The sequence below is a fragment of the Myotis nattereri genome, assembly GCF_964212035.1.
Source record: "Myotis nattereri genome assembly, chromosome: 5".
NCBI classification, from domain to species: domain Eukaryota; kingdom Metazoa; phylum Chordata; class Mammalia; order Chiroptera; family Vespertilionidae; genus Myotis; species Myotis nattereri.
This window is the reverse complement of record NC_138080.1, coordinates 102,634,455-102,655,743: the sequence shown is the minus strand read 5'-3', so window position 1 is coordinate 102,655,743 and position 21,289 is coordinate 102,634,455. Positions and strand designations below refer to the sequence as shown.

Here is a 21,289-nt window from a genome sequence, read left to right as displayed (position 1 = left end):
CAGAGGGCCTACTGTGCGCCCTGCCTGGTGTTAAACTGAGAGACCCAGAGTCTCAGTGCTAAGAAATCTGAATCAGCCAAAAATAACACCAGAGCCAAGACCAGTGGTTGGGCTGGCTGGCCGGCTGGGAAGGGGCGGCGTAAATTGGCAACGAGGGCCGGGGGCTCTGCGTAGCTCTGCGGTGTGTGGCTCTGAGTCGTCTGCAGGGGACCCCGGCTCTCACCGTCACCCCAGCAGAGACAGCGCTGCCCATATTAGAACATAAACTGGGCACCCGTTCCTGCCCCTGTGCCACATGGAGAAGGCGACCCACCGCACAGGAGCAGCAGGAGGGGGACTTAGTACATACCCAGCGCGATGCTGGCTGCTTGGCACCAGCAGGAGTGGCTGTGCCTGGTGGTGCCCACGGCAATCACATATGAGCAGTGAGGGTTGCAGGCAGTTGACATGCCTAGAGAAAGCCGAGACGCTCCCCAGCAGTGACTGCTGCTCGCACCCGTGAGTTCTGAGCCGGCCACGTGGTGGCCGCAGCCGCGTGGACACTGGATAATGCCCCTAGGACACCGCAGAGCGTCTGCGGAATGACTGAGCGCGGCCACGGGGCCGGCCGGAGGTGGAGCGTGGGATGGAGATGGTCCCATGGAGCTGGGTCTGCATCTGAGCCCGGAGGCGGAGGAAGACGCCTCCCGCAGCACCCACGCCCCGGTTCCCCTCTCACCCTCTCGTCTGCCCACAGCTGCAACCATGGCAAGTGTGTGAGGACCGGGCCCTCCTACGTGTGCAAGTGTGCCGAGGGCTACAGCGGGGCCTTGTGTGACCACAAAAACGACTCTGCCAGCGCCTGCTCAGCCTTCAAATGCCACCACGGGCAGTGCCACGTCTCAGACCGAGGGGAGCCCTACTGCCTGTGCCAGCCTGGCTTCGGAGGGGAGCACTGCGAACAAGGTAGCCTGCTGTGTGCCACCTGGAGGCTGCATGACCCACCCTCTCCCTCTTCTCGCCCATCTCTCTGTCCCCTCTAACCTACCCCCCCCCCCCCCGCTTCTCTTCCCTTTCCGTTCCCTCTAGCCCAGTGGTCGGCAAACTGCGGCTCGGCAAACCGTGGCTCGTGAGCCACGTGCGGCTCTTTGGCCCCTTGAATGTGGCTCTTCCACAAAATACCAACTTCTGCACATGGGCCACGAAGTTTCAACTGCACTGTACGTGCGCGCCCGCACGTGGTATTTTGTGGAAGAGCCACACTGAAGGGGCCAAAGAGCCGCATGTGGCTCGCGAGCCACAGTTTGCCAATCACGGCCCTAGCCTACACCCTCTCCTCTCTCTAGTCTCCCCTCCCATATTTCTTCAATCCTCCTTCCTCTCCCTTTCTGTTCTTTCCTCTCCCCGCTTCCCTCTCTCCCTTGGCCCTACCTGTCGACTCTTCCTGCCTCTCTTTCCATTCTCCTCTCCCATCTATCATCCACTCTCCTGTCTCACCTCTTATTTCTACTCTTTCTTCTTCCCTCTTTCATATCCTTTCTCTTCCTCCTCCCATCTCTGTCCTCTGCTATACCTTTTCCCTTCTATTCTCTCCCTTCTCCCCCGTCCTGATTTCCCTCTCCTCACCTCACTCCTTTCCCCTCTTTCCATTCCCTTCTTTCTCCCTTCTCCCCCCCCTGCCTTCTACCCTCTTTCCTCTCCCTTTAGCCTCTCCCCTCTCCTCCCACTTCTCTTCTGTCCATCTCCTTTCTACTCTTCCTTCTTTCTGACGCCTTGAAATGCCCGCTTTCAAAACGAATCCCTAACTTAGCCACACAAGGTGTAGACGTCTAACCAGCACACTGACTTATCTGGGAGGTGGTAGAAGTGCAGTCTCAGGCCCCCACCGGAGACCGTTTAGGTCAGAACCTGCAGAGAAAGAGAGTTCCCCTCCCTCACCACACTCCTGACAGTAGAGGACTCACATTTTATACCCAGCTGAACTGCCACTCTTAATCAAAAATTTATCAGTGCATTTGAGATAACTTCAGATTGAACAGAAAAATTGCCAGAACAATACAGACAGCGCTCCGTTCCTTCAGCCCAATGGCCCGTCGCTGCTGCCTTGCACTTTCCACACACTCGTTCCCCCTGGTCTCTCTCTGGACCTTTTGACAATCCCATCACTTCCAAAACTGTATCCAGCTTAACATTCTCTCCCATTAGTCCCCAGACCCAACCTCTGGGCAGAGCATGAGGCCCTTTCTGGACTCCTGCCAGCCTGTGCAGTAGCAGGGAGGACAGGGCATGGGGCACCATTTTCCAGACCAGGAAACCGAGGCTGTGTCCATTGCTGGCCTCGGGCCTTGCTGCAGAGGTGCTCCCAGTGCAGGGAGGGCAGGAGGGGTGCAGAGGAGAGGCGGGTCAGGGTCCAGAGGGTTCCTGCAGGCTTAGAGCCCCTCCCCCGCCCACGGCAGCCCCTGTGCTGTGTGCTCCCGCCAGCCCTCTCAGGTACCATTAGTGTCCAGGCTCGGGGCACCTAGAGCCACCCCATCTAAACCCTGGGCTCCAGCCAGCACTACAATGCAGAGAAGTGGGCCCCGTTTGCCAGGCCTCCTGCTTTCCAAAGCAGCCAGAAACCCCAACTGCTAGGTGGAATCCCCTGGGTTTTGTTTCTAACCTGGGCATTTCATCTGACTTTAAGCAGACGGTGCAATCAGTTTGCAGGGACATGGGACGAGCCCTCATTCTATCTGTTTGCCACATAAAATTTGGTCTCAAGTTCCTTGAAGGGAGGGACGCAGGTGGGTGGGGAGATGAATGGATCCGAGGGTGGATGGGTAGATAGGCGGAGGGCAGTTTCACCGAGATAACGATGCCTGGGGGGTGAGTATGTGGGCGATGGCTGCAGGGGGAGGGGGGGCGGGAGGAGCAGGGTGGGCAGATGAGTGAGTGACTAAAGACCACAGAGTTTCAGAATGCTGCCCAGGAACAGGCGCTGGTTCCTGCCAGCCCTCTGCCCCACCAGTGCCCTGACCTTACCCCGCTGCCCTCTGCAGAAAACCCGTGCCTGGGGGAGGTCGTCCGAGAGGTGATCCGCCGCCAGAAGGGTTACGCGTCGTGTGCCACAGCCTCCAAGGTGCCCGTGGTGGAGTGCCGCGGGGGCTGCGGGCCCCAGTGCTGCCTGCCGACCCGCAGCAAGCGGCGGAAATACGCCTTCCAGTGCACGGACGGCTCCTCCTTCGTGGAGGAGGTGGAGAGACACTTAGAGTGCGGCTGCCGGCCCTGCGCCTAGGCCTCCGCCCGCCCCTCCAGCTCGGCGGCCCCGGCACGGCCACGGGGGGGCCTGGCGAGGAAAGAAGAAGAGAATATTAAGTATATTGTAAAATAAACAAAAAATAGAACTTATTTTTATTATGGAAAGTGACTATTTTCATCTTTTATTATATAAATATATCACACCGTCCGCGTATATGTACCATATAGTGAGCTATTGTGACTGAGTTGTCTTGTGTTGTGGATTTGTCGTGTTTTTATAAACAGCTGTTAAAAGTTTTAAGAGAAAAGACTAATAAAAATGTTTTAAAACGGAAGGATAAGAATAAAGAAGTGAAAGCCTGTGTGAGGAAGAAGGAACTTTTTATGCCGATGAAACAGGAGGGTGTCAGCAGAAACCAGAGGCTGTGAGCTCAGGAATGAGGGGAGAGGGGGGAGGAGACGTGACTCGTTCTCTACAGTGGTCAGTCCTGGCTGTTAAGGTCCCAGATGCCCAGTTCTTCCAGGCAAAGCCCTGGGGCACGGGCCTCCTCTGTGCCCCCCACCCCCCTGCGGACCCCGCTCCTCCTGCCTGAGCGGCCCTGGATTCCATTGCAAAACTATCTGAACTCGGGCTTATGTGAGCCTGTTGTGCCAAAATTTAAAACAGCTGCTCTTTCCCTTCCCTTCCCTCCCCAGGAACTGAGTCCCGTGGGTGAGGGGAGGGAAGACGGCCAGGCTGTGCCTCTCCTCCGTCCAGCTTGGGCTGTGACCCCAGGAGGGCGGGAAGCCAAGGCCGGAGCCAAGCCTGCCCACAGCCCTGGTCAGAGTCCGATGCTGGGACGTTCTTGGAGGCTCTTGCTCTGGGGCACAGGCCTTAACGGGGCCATCCAGGCACCCACATGGTGACAGAGACCCCCTTGCACGTCTGGACATTTCCCGTGCGCATCGGCGCTGCCACCGCGCCGCCCTCCCCCCCCCCCCCCCCCCCGTTACCCACGGAACTCCTGCCCCCCACCCCCCACCCCGCACCCAGGAAGGGCAGAGCAGCAGAGCCCAGGTCCCGATGAGGAGAGGCCTCCCCGCCTCTGGGACCTGCCGCAGGCCTCCCATCTGCTATGTGAGAGCGGCCGGAGGCAGACTCCACGCTCCGGTGCCTCCCCGAAAGGCACAGACACGGAGATGCGGGCCCTGGAAGCCCAGCCGGCAGCCTGGCCAGAGAAGGGCAGAGCTTTCCTGCTGTTTCTCCTGCTCCCCTCTGCCTCGCTCGCTCCTTGTTCTGCTTCCCGAGGACCCAGAGTCACTCTAGACAGAGCGTCTTCCGTGTCGGGAATGTGAGCAAAAGCGGCCTTTGGGCCCTGCCTCTCCTCCACCTCGGCTGCCCCTGCCACCCTCGGGCTGGGCCCCTCACACCAACTGCCCACCTCCCGTCCCCCAGCCCTCCGTCCCCGTCCCCGGGAGCCTCCCCTGTAGGGGCAGGGAGAGCGTGGACCCCCGCGCTGAGGGCCCACGGATAAGCCTAGGGGGTCTGAGAGGACCGATGGTGGACCGAAGGCCCGGAGCGTCCAGAAGGGAGGAAGGAGCGGAGGGAAGATGGAGGAGCACAGGCAGGTGGCACCAACCCGCTCAGCCCGCCGGGCCCCTGTCCTCTGGAAGGACTCTCGGGGGCTGTGGGCTCCCTCTGCCTCCCCAGGAGTCCAGGCCTCTCTCTGCCCGTCACCCCTGGGTCCAAACCCGCGTCCAGCCCCCAATCACCCACCAGCCAGAAGGACCAGGTTCTTTCTCTCAGGGGGGCTGGTGGGGGAGGGGAAGGATTGTGAGCCTTCCTCTCAATTTCGGAAGCCCTGACTTTACCAAGTGCCAAATGCAAGGCCACTAAAAAAATCCACCCCCAAATGAAGCTTTTCTAACACGGGGAGATTAAAATTCTCCTATTTCAGCAACCAAATTCTCAGAACAGGGAGCCCCACGGGGCAGGAAGAGTTCGGTTGGGAAATGTTCACGCTTAATGGGTCAGTGTTTGCTGGGGTCAGTGTTTGCGAGGCAGAGGTTGCGGAAGAGGGCGCCCTGGCCCTGTCTGCCCCTCCGCAGGACTCAGGGAAAAGGAAGGGAGGGTCCTCCTCCTGTCTACTCTGAGGGGCCCTCGCGTGACTGATGCGATGATGGACTTAAAAGCTCTTGTAAAGTGTAAACTAAAAAACCTTGCATGTAAGACGCTGTGGTTATTGTTACTGTTGTTGTTGCTATTGTTGATGTGCCCATAGGTCCTCTGTGAAGCCGGCTTTGCCTTTCCAGTCTCATAGGCAGGAACTCCAGTCTGACACATCAGAGCGAGGAGGACAAGGAGGAGAGGGGCGAGGGAAGGAGGGGAGATCCCCCAGGGCCAGCGAAGGAGAAAATCCCCCAGGGGAGCCCAGCGCTGCCGGACAGGGGCGCTAACCTTGCCCTTCACCGCAGACAAATCTACCACCGGATGAACCCAGAGGCTCCGCAGTCACCGCTGCCTTTGCCAGGAGCAGAGTCTAGTGTCAACAGGCCTGCCCCTCAAAACTCAGAGTGTCCCCGACAGCAGAGCTGAAGGAGCCCCCGGGGCCCCAGGGGGGTGGGAAAACCGAGAATCAGAGAGCGGAGCGTCCAGATCTGAGACCAGGGTCATCTGGCAACTTAACCCCAGAGGCAGGAATAGAGCAGGTGCCTCCCCAGTGGGCACCCAGGCAGAGTGAGGCCAGAGACAGCCCGGGGACAGCTGCTAGGTGTCAGGAGCGCACCCCGCCCTCCCCCCAGCCAGCTCCGGGGCACGCGACGGCAGGAGGCTGGGCACTGTGGGCTGGTGCACTTGCCCACGTTTCCATGCTGGCTTAGACGATGCCGACGGAGCACTGGGAAAAGCTGATGAGAGGTGCCAGCTGGCCAGGACCAAGGAAGATAGAAATGGGCATTTGGCAAAGCTTATTTCTCTAACTCAACTACAGGTTCTTAGAGGAAACGTATTAAGATGTTTTTAAAACAATGTTATAGTGCCACTTCCCCAGTATGAATAAAAAAAATGTGCTTTCCCCAACAGACTGTCATATTCTGATGTCACTGAAATAAACGAACGCTCTTGTGATACCATAGGTCAGCCCTGCTCTGTGCTGTGTTTTATTTTATTCCTGACCTTCACACTCCCTGGGGGAAAGATTGCTGCATGTATGAAGTTTGGGTTAAGTATGCGGCGGAGTTAGTGAAAAAATTGGTTTTTCGGACAACGAAGTAGGAACAGAGTTCCCAGACATGGGAGCCAAGACGCCGATGGCCTGGGTCTGCCGGGCAAGGCAGGCCTGGTCCCGGACCGGCTGCCGTGGAGTCAGGGGGAGGAAGCCCCTCCGTTCAGAGGAGACTCGTGGGCACCTGGATGCCTGATTAAACTTCCTCCTCAGTTCAGTCCTTCCACCGGCATCTCCGGAACCTCTGCTACCTGCCAGGTGAGGCCTTGGCACTGAGACCCCGCCCCCAGGACGGTCAGGGCCAAGTGCTTGTTCTCCTGGAGCTTAACCTTTAACCTTTGACTGTGTGTCAACCAGCAAAACCAAGAAAGACAACGGCAGATAATATAATCGAGAGGACAGGCCTCTCTGAAGAACTGGGACATGGGGGTGGGGCGCAACCCTGGGAAATGGAAGCAGGAGGAAGCGTGGCCACAGCACTCGCTAGCATCTACCCTCAGGAAGGCCATCACGGGAGGCGGGAGGCGGTGCCCACACCTCTGTGCCAGAGGTGGCAATGCAGCAAGTGAGCGCTCCCAGTGGGCTTGTGGGTGAGGGGAGGGGGCAGAGCTCACCCCTCAGCTCCCCAGCCCTGGGCATCTGGGGAGCCTGTGGCCTCAGAGCATGAGGAACGCCAAGGGTCTAGAGCAGCCGTGGGCAAACTACGGCCGGCGTTTGAAATGAATAAAACTAAAAAAAAAAAAAAAAAGACCGTACCCTTTTATGTAATGATGTTTACTTTGAATTTATATTAGTTCACACAAACACTCCATCCATGCTTTTGTTCCGGCCCTCCGGTCCAGTTTAAGAACCCATTGTGGCCCTCGAGTCAAAAAGTTTGCCCACCCCTGGTAGAGGCCGCCACTAGCCACCCCAAGGTCTGCAGAAGAGGAACTGCACAGATAAAATCTACGTGTAGCCCGGAGAAGTTACCTGGTTAGAAGGGCCTGCATGAACCCAACTTCCAATGGGGGATGCGCAGGGGGTTCCCACTGCGAGGATTTTAGAGACAGGAGAAGCAGGCAGGGAAAGGGGGGCCCACGGGAGAGGAACGCATGCGTGACTGGCAGCGACACCTCCAAGCCGCCAGACTGTTACAGGAATGTTACAAGCGAAGGGGAAGAAGGGCGGGCGGCACCGGTGAGCTTGGAAACTTTGAAACCGATGCCACGCAGGGGGATGGGGGACGGGGCCAATTGGGAAAAGCACGGGGGACGATTAGAAAGTGGGGAGAACGAACAAAGAAGCTGCCAGCATCTATACACCCCGAGACAAAGACACTCACGGGCTCTCCGTTTTCATGTGGGAACCCCTCCCTGCATGGGAGCTTGTATACGCTTACAATCAATTGCCACACTTTTGCTCAAAACCCTTTGTCCGCGAAATTTATCCTTCAAACTTCGTGAGATAAGAGTTCCAGCTTGCCGTTCAAGGTATCGCAGGTCAATGATATTTTTAAAACTCTTGCATCCAATCCGAAACTCTCAAAACAGCCGGGAGCTCCAAGTCCGTGCAAATCTGCCCCCCCGACACCCCCTCCTGGAAAGGCCTGTCCAGCCTCTTGGAATCTCCTGGAATCAGACAGCTCTAGTCACAGGGCTCTCACTCCCATCCTAGGACTTTTCACAGCAATTACTATTGGAACTATCCTTACCATCTGTTCCTCCATAACCACCGCTCTTTGCTCTCGCTCTGCCCCGAGAGCACACCGAACCAGACCAGACGAGGCGAGACTGGCTGCCCGGCCACAGCCCTCCTGAAAGGGGGAACACTGCTGGTCCCCCTAAAGGTTTCCGCCAGGACACGGCTCCCAGACCCCTCGCATCCTGGCTGCCTCCTCCTCTCGCTCCAATACAAAGATCTATTGCTCGAGAATCTCTTGATTTCCAGTGTTAGAAAACAAAATCAATTTGATTTAAGAAAAGAAAGAGAGAATCTTAAAAACAGCAAGAGAAAGAAACTCAGTTACCTACAAGGGAGTACCCATACGACTGTCAGCTGATTTCTCAACAGAAACTTTGCAGGCCAGAAGGGAGTGGCAAGAAATATTCAAAGTGATGAATACCAAGAACCTACAACCAAGATTACTTTATCCAGCAAAGCTATCATTCAGAATTGAAGGTCAGATAAAGAGCTTCACAGATAAGGAAAAAAATTATGAACAACAAATATGCATCTATCAACAAGTGAATCTAAGAATCAAGTGAATAAATAATCCGATGAACAGAATGAACTGGTGATTATAATGGAATCAGGGACATAGAAAGGGAATGGACTGACTATTCTTGGGGGGTAAAGGGGTGTGGGAGATGCGGGAAGAGACTGGACAAAAATCGTGCACCTATGGATGAGGACAGTGGGTGGGGAGTGAGGGCGGAGGGTGGGGCGGGAACTGGGAGGAGGGGAGTTATGGGGGGGAAAAAGAGGAACAAATGTAATAATCTGAACAATAAAGATTTAATTAAAAAAAAAAAAGAAAAGAAAAGAAAGAACCGAGGAAAGGAGCGGGGCGGGAGGGAGGTGGGGGGGGAGGGGGGGGGAGACACTCAAAATGACAATGGGAGCGTGGGGTCTCTATCTCCTTGGCTTCACTCTTCGCTAAGCGCCCCCTAGAGGTCTGAAGCAGAAGAAGCCGGTTTACATCTCCGGAGCTTAGCGGCTCTAGTGGGGAAAGGAGGCCAATAAAAATGCCAAATATCAGCCTCACTGGTCTAGTTTGGGATTATATTGCCATCCTTGAATCAATCATTGTGGCCAGAGGAATGGAATGTGCTGATTGGCTGCATGCTGACCTGGATGTGGACTGGGGCCGAGAGCAGAAGAAGGGTGGTTTCCCAAAGAAAAGTCAGGTTATGTTTAAAGGGAGTGAATGAATATGGGGCAAGCAAAATGCACAGACCCCTTCCCAACACCCACAGCCCAAAGCCCAGTGATGGTTTGATTGTCATTCTGTCTGTCCTGCCCAAAAGAGGAAGGTGGTTTCTGGGGCTCCGATGAGAACTGGATCAGACTTGGATTTAAGTTCAAATTTTTCCTTTTTCCCTCCTCTCACTTCTTCCTCACCCACTAACATGACACCCTCCTATTGAAACCAGAGGCAAAGAGAAAGGAGACACGTGGTGTACCAAGGGGCCTGGCCTCCTGTGAGCTCCCAGAATCTTGCAGGCTGTCAGTCCCAAAGACACTGCTTTCAGGGGAAAGGGGACTGGAGGCGGTGGGGTTATCTTGAGGCACTCAGGGGGATCACGGAGAAGGAGCTGCTTCCAAGGGACCAGTTTACACAACTCGCTTCTTGGCTGGCCTCAGTTTATGTAATACTAGAGGCCCAGTGCACGAATTTGTGCACCAGTGGGGCCCCTCAGCCTGGCCTGAGGGATCGGGCCGAAACTGGCTCTCCAACATCCCCCAAGGGGTTCCAGATTGTGAGAGGGCGCAGGCCAGGCCAGGGGACCCCACTGGTGCACAATCAGGACCGGGGAGGGACGCAGGAGGTTGGCCAGCCGGGAAGGGACTGCGGGAGGGCTCCAGGGCGTGTCTGTCCCATCTCACTCAGTCCCAATCGGCTGGGCCCCAGCATCAAGCTAACCTACCAGTCGGAACGTCTGCCCCCTGGTGGTCAGTGCACATCATAGCAAGCAGTTGAGCAGCCTTAGCATATCATTAGCATATTATGCTTTGATTGGTTGAACGGCCAACTGAACAACTGGACACTTAGCATATTAGGCTTTTATTATATAGGATAGATGCTCCTGTACAGGTTAGTGATTTCTTTAAAAAATCAAATTTTGGTTTAAATTATTGGTATAAACCATATTATGATAAAAACTAGCTACCATTTATGAAGTATCCTCTATTCATAGGGATATTTTAAAAGTCTATGATTTTATTATTTCCATTTCATAGATAAGACGGAGACTCAGAACCTGCCCAAGGTTCCGAGGGCAGTCCGTGAAGGCAAGGATTGGAACCCAGGTCTGCCTGCCTCCAAAGCCCCCAATGTGTTTTCTAGCAGTTGCTCTAAAGCAGCGGTTCTCAACCTGTAGGTCGCGACCCCTTTGGGGGTTGAACGACCCTTTCACAGGGGTCACCTAAGACCATCAGAAAACACATATATAATTACATAATGTTTTTGTGATTAATCACTATGCTTTAATTATGTTCAATTTGTAACAATGAAATTGGGGGTGACCACAACATGAGGAACTGTATTAAAGGGTCGCAGCATTAGGAAGGTTGAGAACCACTGCTCTAAAGGAAAGGAATCTGTTTATCACATTCTGAATAATGCCTCGTAGTATCAATCCAGAGCAGGTAGCTTTTTATGTCCAAGTCTGTTTATCATAAAGTACACCTCTGGGTCACTTTGATGGTCAATGGGAAACAGTACTAAATACTTTCAACACTGACGTCACAGACACAGTGATTTTGCTCATCCCCTCCACCCAGGTGCAAAGGCCCTGAGGGACCTTAGCGTCTAAGAAAACAGCAGAAGGCCGGTGAATGATCAAGGGAGAATGAGGGGAGACAGACATCAGAGAGCCAGGCCAGTCCTGGTCCACAGGCTTAAACAGGAGAACGTCAAGAAAAAGCCCTCATTGCCCGACAGGCATTGCTCAGAGGTTGAGCGTTGACCTATGAACCAGGAGGTCACGTTCAATTCCAGGTCAGGGCATATGCCCAGGTTTCAGGCTCCATCCCCACTATGGGGCGTGCAGGAGGTAACTGATCAATGATCCTCTCTCGTCATTGATGTTTCTAATCTCTCCCTCTCTCTTCCACTCTGAAATCAATAAAAAACCAAAAAGGAAAAGCCCTCACCCCAAATGAAGCCATCATCATCATCAATATGATATTTATCATAAACAACTGACTCAAACTTACATCAAGTGTAGAAGATGTTTTTATAGTTATGCAACACAATCTCTGGATAAATCAGTCGTGCCATGCAAATTCAGTTTCTACACAATCAGATTGCTTTGCCCAGGGCCCCCTGTTGAGAAATCCTGAAGCAACTGCTGGAAACAGAATCCCTTTCCTCTCCCTCAGGCCATGTCAAGTATGTTCCAGCTGTGAGTCACCAAAGCCATGGCCCGAGCTGGGGCTGGGGTGAGCAGCGAGGAGGAAAGGCTCCAATTTCTCTGCACTGTCAGATCTGGCCAAGCCTGTTTTTCATACCAGCGCTATGGTGGGTCAACAGACCTGCCTCATGCTGAAGTCACTGGAGCCAATTAAAGAGGCAGGACAGGACTTGGCTCCCGGAGAAGGAAGGAGGGAGGGAGGGTGTCATGCAGATTTTCCTTTCTGGAACGCCAGCGCTACCACCTTGGTATCGGTGTCTACTTTCCTCCTGATGCCATTGAGTTTTGGACAAAAAAAACCAGTGAAAGGGGATCAGACAGATTGGGAAATCAAAGGCAGAGGTGGATGTTGGGCCTTTGGCTTTTATCTAAAGTGGTGGTTTGCAGATGGGAGCAATTTCCCCCACCCTGTCTCCACCCCTGGGGCCCATGTGGCGAGTGTTACTACCATCTTGTGGGCAGAGGCCAAAGATATTGCTAAACATCCCACAGTACCCAGGACAGCCTTCCACACAAAGACTTATCCAGCCCCAAAAGTCAACTGTGATGTAAGAGAACAAGGGAAAAGAAAAACTCAAATATTTAAGGGCTTCCCATGTGCTATATGAGCTACACATACACATCATTTAGTCTTCACACCCAACTCCACAAAGTGAGGCCCATTTCCCAGGTGAGAAAAGGGAACCCCCAGTTAAGTGAGGACTTCACACAACCACTAACTGGCAAAGAAATCTGAACTTGGCTCTGGGTGATTCTCACTCAATCTTGAGCCCAGTCAACATTGTACCCCGTGCCTAACAGAAGTTGACACCTAACAGAAGTTCAAGGGAGACTTAATCATGGATATAGCCCTAGCTGGTTGGGCTCAGTGGATAGAACGTCGGCCTGCAGACTGAAGGGTCCCAGGTTCAATTCTGGTCAAGGGCACATGCCCAGGTTGTGGGCTCAATCCCCAGTTGGGGGTGTGCAGGAGGCAGCCGATCAATGATTCTCTCTCATCATTGATGTTTCCATCTCTCACTCCCTCTCCCTTCCTCTTTGAAATCAATACGAATATATTTTTTTAAAACAATAATAATGGGTATAAATAAATGAACGCAAGAGTCAGTGGCCCTGCACTACATGCTCACTTCTTCCTACCACTCCTTGAGAAGAACACAGATCCTTCCCGGGTCCTGGTCAGGGTGACACGTTGCATGTGCCAGGAAGAGAAATCTCTCCCGGACAACTCCAGGAAAAAGAGGAGCTTATGCTGAGAATGCAGAGGGATTTCGGAAACGAAGCACAGTCCGGACTTGAGCTGGGAAAGCCACCAGGAACCAGGTGCCCCTGCTCTCTGACCTCGCTGCAGCTTGGGGGCTTGCTCTGGTTAACCATCGTGCCTAGGGTCCAGCACAGCAATCCCAGCTCCACTTTGACTCGGAAGGTGCCCATGGCCTCTCAGCGTGGCTCTTAGGCAACCAGCTCAGTCTGCCATGCATCCCCAGAGGAGGGATTACACTGGCGGAGTCTAAGCTGACCTTCAAATGATTGTGGCCCCAGCCAAACAACGGCCATTTCATGAGGCACTCTGAATGAGGACTGGCTAAATGAGCCTTGTCAAGCCTACAGACCATGAGCCACAAAATAAAACTATTCTTGCTCCAAGCCACGTATTTGGGGTGATTTATAGCCGCTAAAGAGCAAAATTCAACCAAGTAAATGTGAAGATCTACTAATTGGCTTTATTAAGTGATTCATGACTTGGACAGCATCCCATCTAACAACGCAAAGGGTGCTCCAAGGGGCTGTACACACTGGAAGGTCTTTTGAAGCACAAGCGTTGTTGGTGAAAGTGGAGTTCTTGAGGTGCTGCAAGGAAAATCATTTCCTGAGGCCCCCCACGGGAGGATGGGGTTTTGTGGAAAGATTTACTGATGATGTAAAATTAAGGGGGGTCCCGTCTCTGTCCGTCTCACCATGGAAGGAGTCCAATCTTGACCTCATCAGAGCCACAGTTAACGCCACTGCCCAGAATTTCTGCTCCCTAGGAAAGTCCAGTCCAGTCCAGCTTGTGTTCCCAGCTGCAGGTCCCAGGTGGGTGTGGGGTCTGCATGGGCATGGGCCATGCGGCTGCTTAAGGCCAGATGACAATGGAGAACAGGTGAGCACACGGCGAGTGCGGGTCACGGAGCACGAGAGAGCAAGTGTAGAACAAGGGCAAGCAAGAGCAAGAGCCCAAGAAAGAGGAAACCTCGCCGGGAAATTTTAACCAGGAGCTTTTTCTTTTTTTTTCTTTTTTTTTTAATTTAATTTTTTTTAATTTTGTTTTATTGCTTAAAGTATTACAAAGAGTATTACATATGTCTCTAGGAGCTTTTTCAAACTAACTCTATCATTGGCTTCTGATGGGGTCCAACCCTCGCCAAATCCATAGCTTCCCAGGCTAGACTGAGACAAGCTCCTCTCCTGTGTCGACCCGGCTTCGCTGCTCATGTGCCCATCTCCCCTTTTGTTCGATCCCCTCCCCCAGTGATCTGCAGGGAATGGACTGGTGGGTCCCTGGGAGCATGAAGCTGTAGCTTCCTGGTGAAGCTGCCCAGGTGACCATGCTTAAATGTCCAGCCTCCCCTTTGTTCTCCTCCTGTTATTAATATTAATAAGCTAATTACGATGATAATAGAGGGTGTGGCAGGAAAGTCATTAGCAAAGATTTTAAAAATGAATGAATGAATAAAAGAAAGAGCTATTTTTTAGGCTAGGTCATCTTCTTTTGGGGAAGAGAATGTCAGGGGCCTTGCACGTGAGTTATCTCACCCATGTAGAGCAGGAAATTCCAGGCTAATTGGTTTAAAATCCCACTCCTGGAAGAGGCTGAAGCTACAATTAGGTTGGTTATTAAGTTTTGGTTGGGTGAGGTGGCTTAGCAAAAGTGACTCCATTCTGGCCTTTGCTTATTTTAAAACATTACACAGCAATAGATAACTGGAACAGAGTTTGGTATTGGACGAGGGTTGCTGCTATAACAGAAACTGAAACATGTGGCAGCCTTAGAATTCTGCTCCCTATTCCAACGCCCAAATCACAATATCACAATCATCCTGTGTTTGACCAGCAGACAGAAGGCAGGGAGGCCTCCAAGAGCAAGTTAGTGAAAGTCTAAAGAGCCGAGAGGGTAACTTAAAGGAAAAGTGAGGGAAATGCTACTAGAAGCTCGTGGAAAGGGGACCCTTGTGGGTGCTAGAAGGTTGTCTCCTGTAATGTGAAAAGTAGGAAATATTCCATAATGAACGTGAGGATCTGGCCAATCTGTAAAATGCAAAGGAGAGGATGCAACTAAAAAGGGAAATTTGGGGGGTTGAGGCAAATTTTAGAGAGTATATAAAACAGCCAGAGTTTTCTACTTCTCACTCCCAGCCTCTACAGAGGGAAACTATCTCACTCTGCTCTAACCTGGTCAAAGCCCTGATAAATACACTCTTGGGGGTGTCCCAGGCCCAAGAAGAGGCAGCTGTAATTCGAGCTGCCCCTGGTGAAACATGGCATTAGGAAATACATGATGGCTCCTGCACAGTCTTTTCGCAGCAAGGGTTCAGGAATCTGGAGAAGGGCTGTGCATAAATGAAGAGAAACTAGACAAGAAACATAAAGTTGGAAGGTATTTGGGGGAACCAGAAGGAGGCTTCACCCTCTAGTGGGGTGACTCCCTGAATCTCTGGACCCACGGATTTTTATTAACACATTTTTCCCTTTAGCAAAGCAGATATACGTATCAAACGTAAGGTTTGGTAAACAATAAAGGATTTTCAGGTTAGGGCAGCGGTTCTCAACCTGTGGGTCGCGACCCCTTTGGGGGTCAAACGACCCTTTCACAGGGGTCTCCTAAGACCATCGGAAAACACATATATAATTACATATTGGTTTTGTGATTAATCACCATGCTTTAATTATGTTCAATTTGTAACAATGAAATTGGGGGTCACCACAACATGAGGAACTGTATTAAAGGGTCGTGGCATTAGGAAGGTTGAGAACCACTTGGTTAGGGGAACTGCCCTCAGCTGTTTGGCAGCAGGTACTAATATGCAGATCTTCAGCCCTGCTGAAGATGTCCATCAGCCTCTGATGAACTTCTCGCATTCATTATGCTAACTACTGTTCCTAGCCTCCAGCAGGCTCCCAGGTCAAGCTCTCTTAAATATTACCCCCATAAAGCACCAACTAAACTGCCTTTGTTGTCAATAATTATTGGTTGCTGTAAGCTTCTAGAAGGATGATAATTTCCAGGTTGCTTCTGAAGGACTTAGGTCCAAAGGCATCCAATTTAATTATTTGTGAGCCACCATTTTGGGCCAGACCCGACACCAATCAGAGTAAGTCACAATGCTAGTTTCAAAAAACTTATCTTGTATTGAAGGGGACCAGCAAGTAAACAGACCACAACATTAGTGTGCGATGAGTGGCAAAGAAGCATGTACAAGGACCAGAAATAACATAGAGGGAAAGAAGTCTTTCTGGAGAAGATAATTTCTGGGTTGGGTTTTAAGGTATGACTAGGAGTTCAATGGGAACTCAAGAAGGGAGCCTTACTCGTGTAAAGGGGGTGAAGTCATCAGGCACAGCTTGCTCTCAGCTTGCTATAAGCAGTTTTTGTCTTATTAGAGCATATAATGAAGGGTATGTAGATGCAAGAGATGCAGCTAAATAAGTTCACAGTGGCCACTCATGATGACTCTTATATCCTAAACTAAAAGCTGGAATTTAATCCTGAAGACAATGTGAGGGAGAGGCATGGATCTAAGCCCTGGAAATAATAGTTTGAATTTCTTTTAAGAAAACTCACTCTGGCATCGATAAGGAGGGTGATGGGGAAAAGCCAGCTAAGAGGCAAAAAGGGCCTTTATGAATATAAATGTGAGATTCAGAGGCTAGTGCTCAGGTGAGAGCAATGAGGTTGGACAGGAAGGACCAGACATGAGGTAACAGCAAAAGGCCTTGGTGGCCTGGATGTGGGCTGTGAGGGCGTGAGAGGAGTCCAGGATGACTCCCAACTTTTCTTTGGGTGAGTGGGTGGATGCTGGTACCACCAGCTGGGCAGGGCCTTTAGGCAAGAGAAGAGGGATGAGAGGAAGAGGAGGGGGGCGGGGAGGGAGGGTGGGAGGGATGGGCTTGTTGAGGTTAAAGTGCCAGGAAGTGGGGGTCAGCAGGCAGAACACAGCTCTGAAGAGAGGCTCTCTTCCTGGCCACATAAGGAAATGTCTGGGAGGACCCATTCCTGGGCAGGGTGGAAGTATGCAACAACCAAGCTGGGGGCCTCTCAGATGCAAACTGTCAACTGCTCACACAAGCTGGCTCCTATGACAGAGCATGGATTGCATCACCAATCTGAGGACAGCATGGCCCTGGAGAGCAACAAGGCCAAGGCAGAGCCCTAATGTCCCACTGGTGTACTCCCCGTGCTCCTGCTGCTTGGGACGTGGCTCTACCATTGACCCCAAAGCTCAAGCCAAACCCCAGAACCTCTTCTTCCTGCCTCCTTTTCCCTCCCCACATCCATCTCATCTAATTCATCCTTGACCACCTCTACCTCAAATGGCTTTGTCACTCCTGATCCCCCTCTCCTGCTGTATCATCTTCACAGCATTTACACTATCTAAATACATGCCATCTCTTTGTACTATCTAAAGTAACACAGTATACGTCTGTCCACTTGTCTGTCTCTGTCCCATCTGGGATGTTAGCCCTAGGAGGGTGGGGGATTTGTCCTATTCTTCTCTGGCTCCCTAATCCTAGAAAAATGCCTGGCACGCTGTAGGAGCTCATTTGTCAAATGACATTTTTAAAATATGTTTTGTTTTGTTTTTACTTTTGAGAGAGAGGAAGGGAGAGTGAGAAGGAGAAAGAGAGAGCGAAACATCCATGTGAAAGAGAAACATCTATCAGCTGCCTCCTGCAAGCCCCTTATGGGGATGGAGCCCACAACCCCAATATGTGCCCTGTCGGGAATGGAAACAGCGACCTTTTGGTGCATGGGATGACACTCAACCAACTGAGCCACATGGACCAGGGCTGTTCAATGAAGTTCTTGATCCAAGCACTTCTCTACTGTCACTACCCTGGTTCAAGCCCCCACACAGCTCCCAGCGCCCCTCGGACTTGGCAACTGATTGCCTGTGCTGGGAAGGTGAGGGAGGAGCCTGAGGCAACTAGTCTTTCCTTTTCCAAGTCATGGCACCTCGCCAATCCACCCATGCTCCACAGAGCTGCCAGAGCAGCCCTTTAAAATCACAGATCATGTCACTCCTCTACTTAAAATCTTCCAGTGGCCCTCAAGAACCAACATGCCCGCCTCTCAAACCTCACCTCCAGTACTAGTCACACCTCTGCCTTTCCCAGCAACCTGCATGGATCTCAGCTCCTACACCACCTCCTCTGAGAAGCCTTCTCTGACCATCCAAACTAAAACAGAGCCTCCTCCTCTCCCGCAACTCCCGGCACCTTCTAGCACATCACCCTGATTACTTCCTTCACATCACTCATCACACTCCTCTTGTTCACCGATTTGGTAACTTGATTTCTGTTTCTCTCTTTTTCACCTCTCTTCCCCCCAGCATGCCTAGAACATAGTTAAAGCTCAATTGATATTTGTTGGATGAAATTGTGCTCCCACTATCATGATGGTGGTGATGGTGGTAGTGGTGATGATGATGATACAACAATGATCCCAATGATACTCATACTAATGATACTTTCCCACAGTGGGATGCTTGTTTGAGTGTGTGGATCCAAGGACTGATTATAGCACGTTCTTGACCATCTAGAGACAGAATCTATTTTTACAAGCTTTGTCTGAGCTTTGAAGCTGTGTGTGTGTGTGTGTGTGTGTGTTTAATTCATGCCAGGAGACCTCATAGTCATCATTAGGTCCAATGTACCACCTTTCTCCATGGATACCTACTCAGTAAAAGCAAAATGAGATTGTGTCAGGAATCCTCTATTGCAGGAAGCCACCCACTGTCAATACTATTTGAGAGTGCACCAAGGAACGCGGAAGGCCAATGGCCCTTGAGCGTTAGCAGGGCTAACACCAAGCACCATTGTTCATGTTGAAATAGCAGTGGCTCAAAGCAGTTTCCTCACCTAATAGCCTCAAAGTAAATGATTACTGCACCTCACTGATCTTTACTGATCTTTATTGACCTTAGAGATGGTCTGTCTGCTACCTGTTTGCCGTGCTTTACTGAGGGCAAGATGTGTATCTAAAACTGAATAAAAAGTGGATAAGGCCAGGTTTCAGTGTGCCTCTCCAAGAGAGAGGTCTCCACCTGGCTCCCCATGCCTTCTAAATTCATAATTTCTTATATAGTATTTTCATTTGTGCGTTGGCCCCTCCTTCAGATCCTGAACCCTAGCCGTGCAGGTCGCGGCACTCTATCACTTTGCAAGATGGGATGGATTTACTGTGTCTGGTAGACAATAAATATTGAGACAAGATGCTCTTCCCAGCTCCCACACTCTGCCAGGAAGGGTTTGAGAACATACTAGAGAAGAGAGAAAATGTAATCAACCAGACAGTGCTGGAGGGAGGGACTGGGGCTGACAGCCGACAGGGGCTGTAGAAGAAAGAGTCTGGCCAGAAACTAAAGCAGGGTGACCTCTCCGTCTTAATAACACTGGAAAAAATGTAAAGGAAAACATAATTGGCCACATCTCATATTGCTCCTGAAAAAGAGAACCTCAAAAAGCAGAGATGGAAGAAATCTGAGGCAATCATTTCATTGTACAGATGGGTAATTTGAAGCCCAGAGAGGAGAAAGGAACTTTCCCAAGGTCACACAGAAATTCCATGGCTGATCTACAATGAGAATTCTCACTATGTGAAATTCACTGTTTTTCTGGCATATAACATCACAGGTGTAAACCTAACTTTTAAGCTACCTTTAGCTAAGTCATTCATGTATGCGCTTATCTTTGTGGCCACAGAAACAAGACTGTATTTCCAAAACTCACCCAAATTCCGATAGCTTCTTATTTCTAGCTCTCCTTCCCCGTAGACCATAGCCAGCCTATCATAAGGTACAGTATCACTTCCCATTTGATAGCTAATGCTATCAAAAAGAGGCAGGAATTGCCCAGCTGGCATGGCTCAGTGGTTGAGCATCAACCTATGAACCAGGAGGTCACAGTTCAATTCCTGGTCAGGGGCACATGCCTGGGTTGCGGGCTTGGTCCCAAGTTTGGGGGCATGCAGGAGGTAACCAATCACTGATTCTTACCATTGATGTTTCTACCTCTCTTTCCCTCTCCCTTCCTCTCTGAAATCAAGCAATATATATATTCACAGGTATATATATATATATATATATATATATATATATATATATATATTTTTTTTAAGAGACAGGAAAACAACCAAAAGATACATGTTGATAGAGAACAGGGTGTGCACACAAGACTTACAGAATCAGTGGGTAGATCATATAGATAGAATAGTGAACACTCTTTGAAGCCATGTCAAATTAGAAATCATGACTCTCACCCAATAAAATTGTGGGAAAACAAGATCATTTGAGAACATGTAGGGTTCTGTGTGGGAAGAAGTGACAAGAAGGTAAACAAGGTTAAGTCTACCACTCAGAGCTCTACGTTACCAGGTCACATTATCTGGGAGGTCTGAATGACGTTTCTATTTTAAAAATCTAAATTTAAAAAAACGCACACACATATTTCCAAACAACAAATGTGAAACCTGGGATCAAACAACAAACGGTAAGGAAGCACAAAGCACCAATGAGACCTAGGGTCTCATCCTAAATACTAACCTGAGCAGGATAAATTCTTAAGCTTTCTTTCTTGTCTTAAGGTTAACAACAACAATGCAATAATAAACCTAGATGGCACTTACTTATCCATACCATGGTGACAATATGCCAGGCAATGCATTAACCCTTTGAGTGCCAACTAATATCCTAGGAACTATGCTAAAATTGCCAAGGCATTTTTGCTGAGTGAACTGCTAGCATCTGATAGTGACACTGCAGGAGGAGCGCGATAGCGCTCCCGGCACTTTTGGCGAAAGACAGGAGCATGATCGCGCTCCCAGGCCCTCTAGGGGTTAAGCACATTATATACCTTTTTTCATCTAACCCCCATCTCAATGGCATGAAATGTGATTGGCACTGTGGACAAAAGGGGCCACACACTAGCCTGACAAGCTCAGGGAAGGCCTGCATGGCGGTCTTGCAAATCAGAGACCTAAAGTAACCACAAAGGATGGTCTGAAATTAGACTTTAACTAAAGCAGTTATGGTGGGTAGTTACAACCTAAGGCTGGTATCTTCACTAATAAGGTCAACTTTTTACCTTAACTGAACCTATCTGTCTTTTTGCATCTATAATAACATATCCTTGAAATGTCTGGGTAACTTGTAACTTCCCTTTTTCTGGACCCCTTGGGGCACAACCTAACGTGCTGGGCGCCAGAACAGATACCACAAATTCCTTCATTGTTACCATGTTAATTGTTCCTGCACCCACCTAAGTATGTGTCTATCATTTTACTTTTTATCCAACCCCAGGGGGTTCCCCCTCCCACCCCCCCACCACCCTCACCCCCACCCACTTTGCTTTCTCCTGCCTTTCTAGTTTATCACCAATGGATTTCATGTAATCCACCTACACCCCTTTCCTTTGATTGCAATGTATAAACACAGATGTAACCCACCATTTCTCCGGAGCATTACCGCAATTCGTTGAGGTTCTGCTTCCCGGCAT

General features: G+C 50.7%; 1 protein-coding gene across 1 annotated transcript in view; it reads left to right on the top strand.

Annotated features, from left to right (window-relative positions):
* SLIT3 (slit guidance ligand 3) overlaps positions 1-6,329 on the top strand; it is a 536,168-nt gene extending 529,839 nt beyond the window's left edge. The window contains exons 35-36 of the mRNA XM_081092174.1: positions 737-945; positions 3,018-6,329. Coding sequence (XP_080948300.1) covers positions 737-945; positions 3,018-3,253 — 445 coding nt within the window. The 3' untranslated portion in view covers positions 3,254-6,329. The remainder of the gene's footprint in view (positions 1-736; positions 946-3,017) is intronic.
* The last annotated feature ends 14,960 nt before the right edge of the window (positions 6,330-21,289 follow it).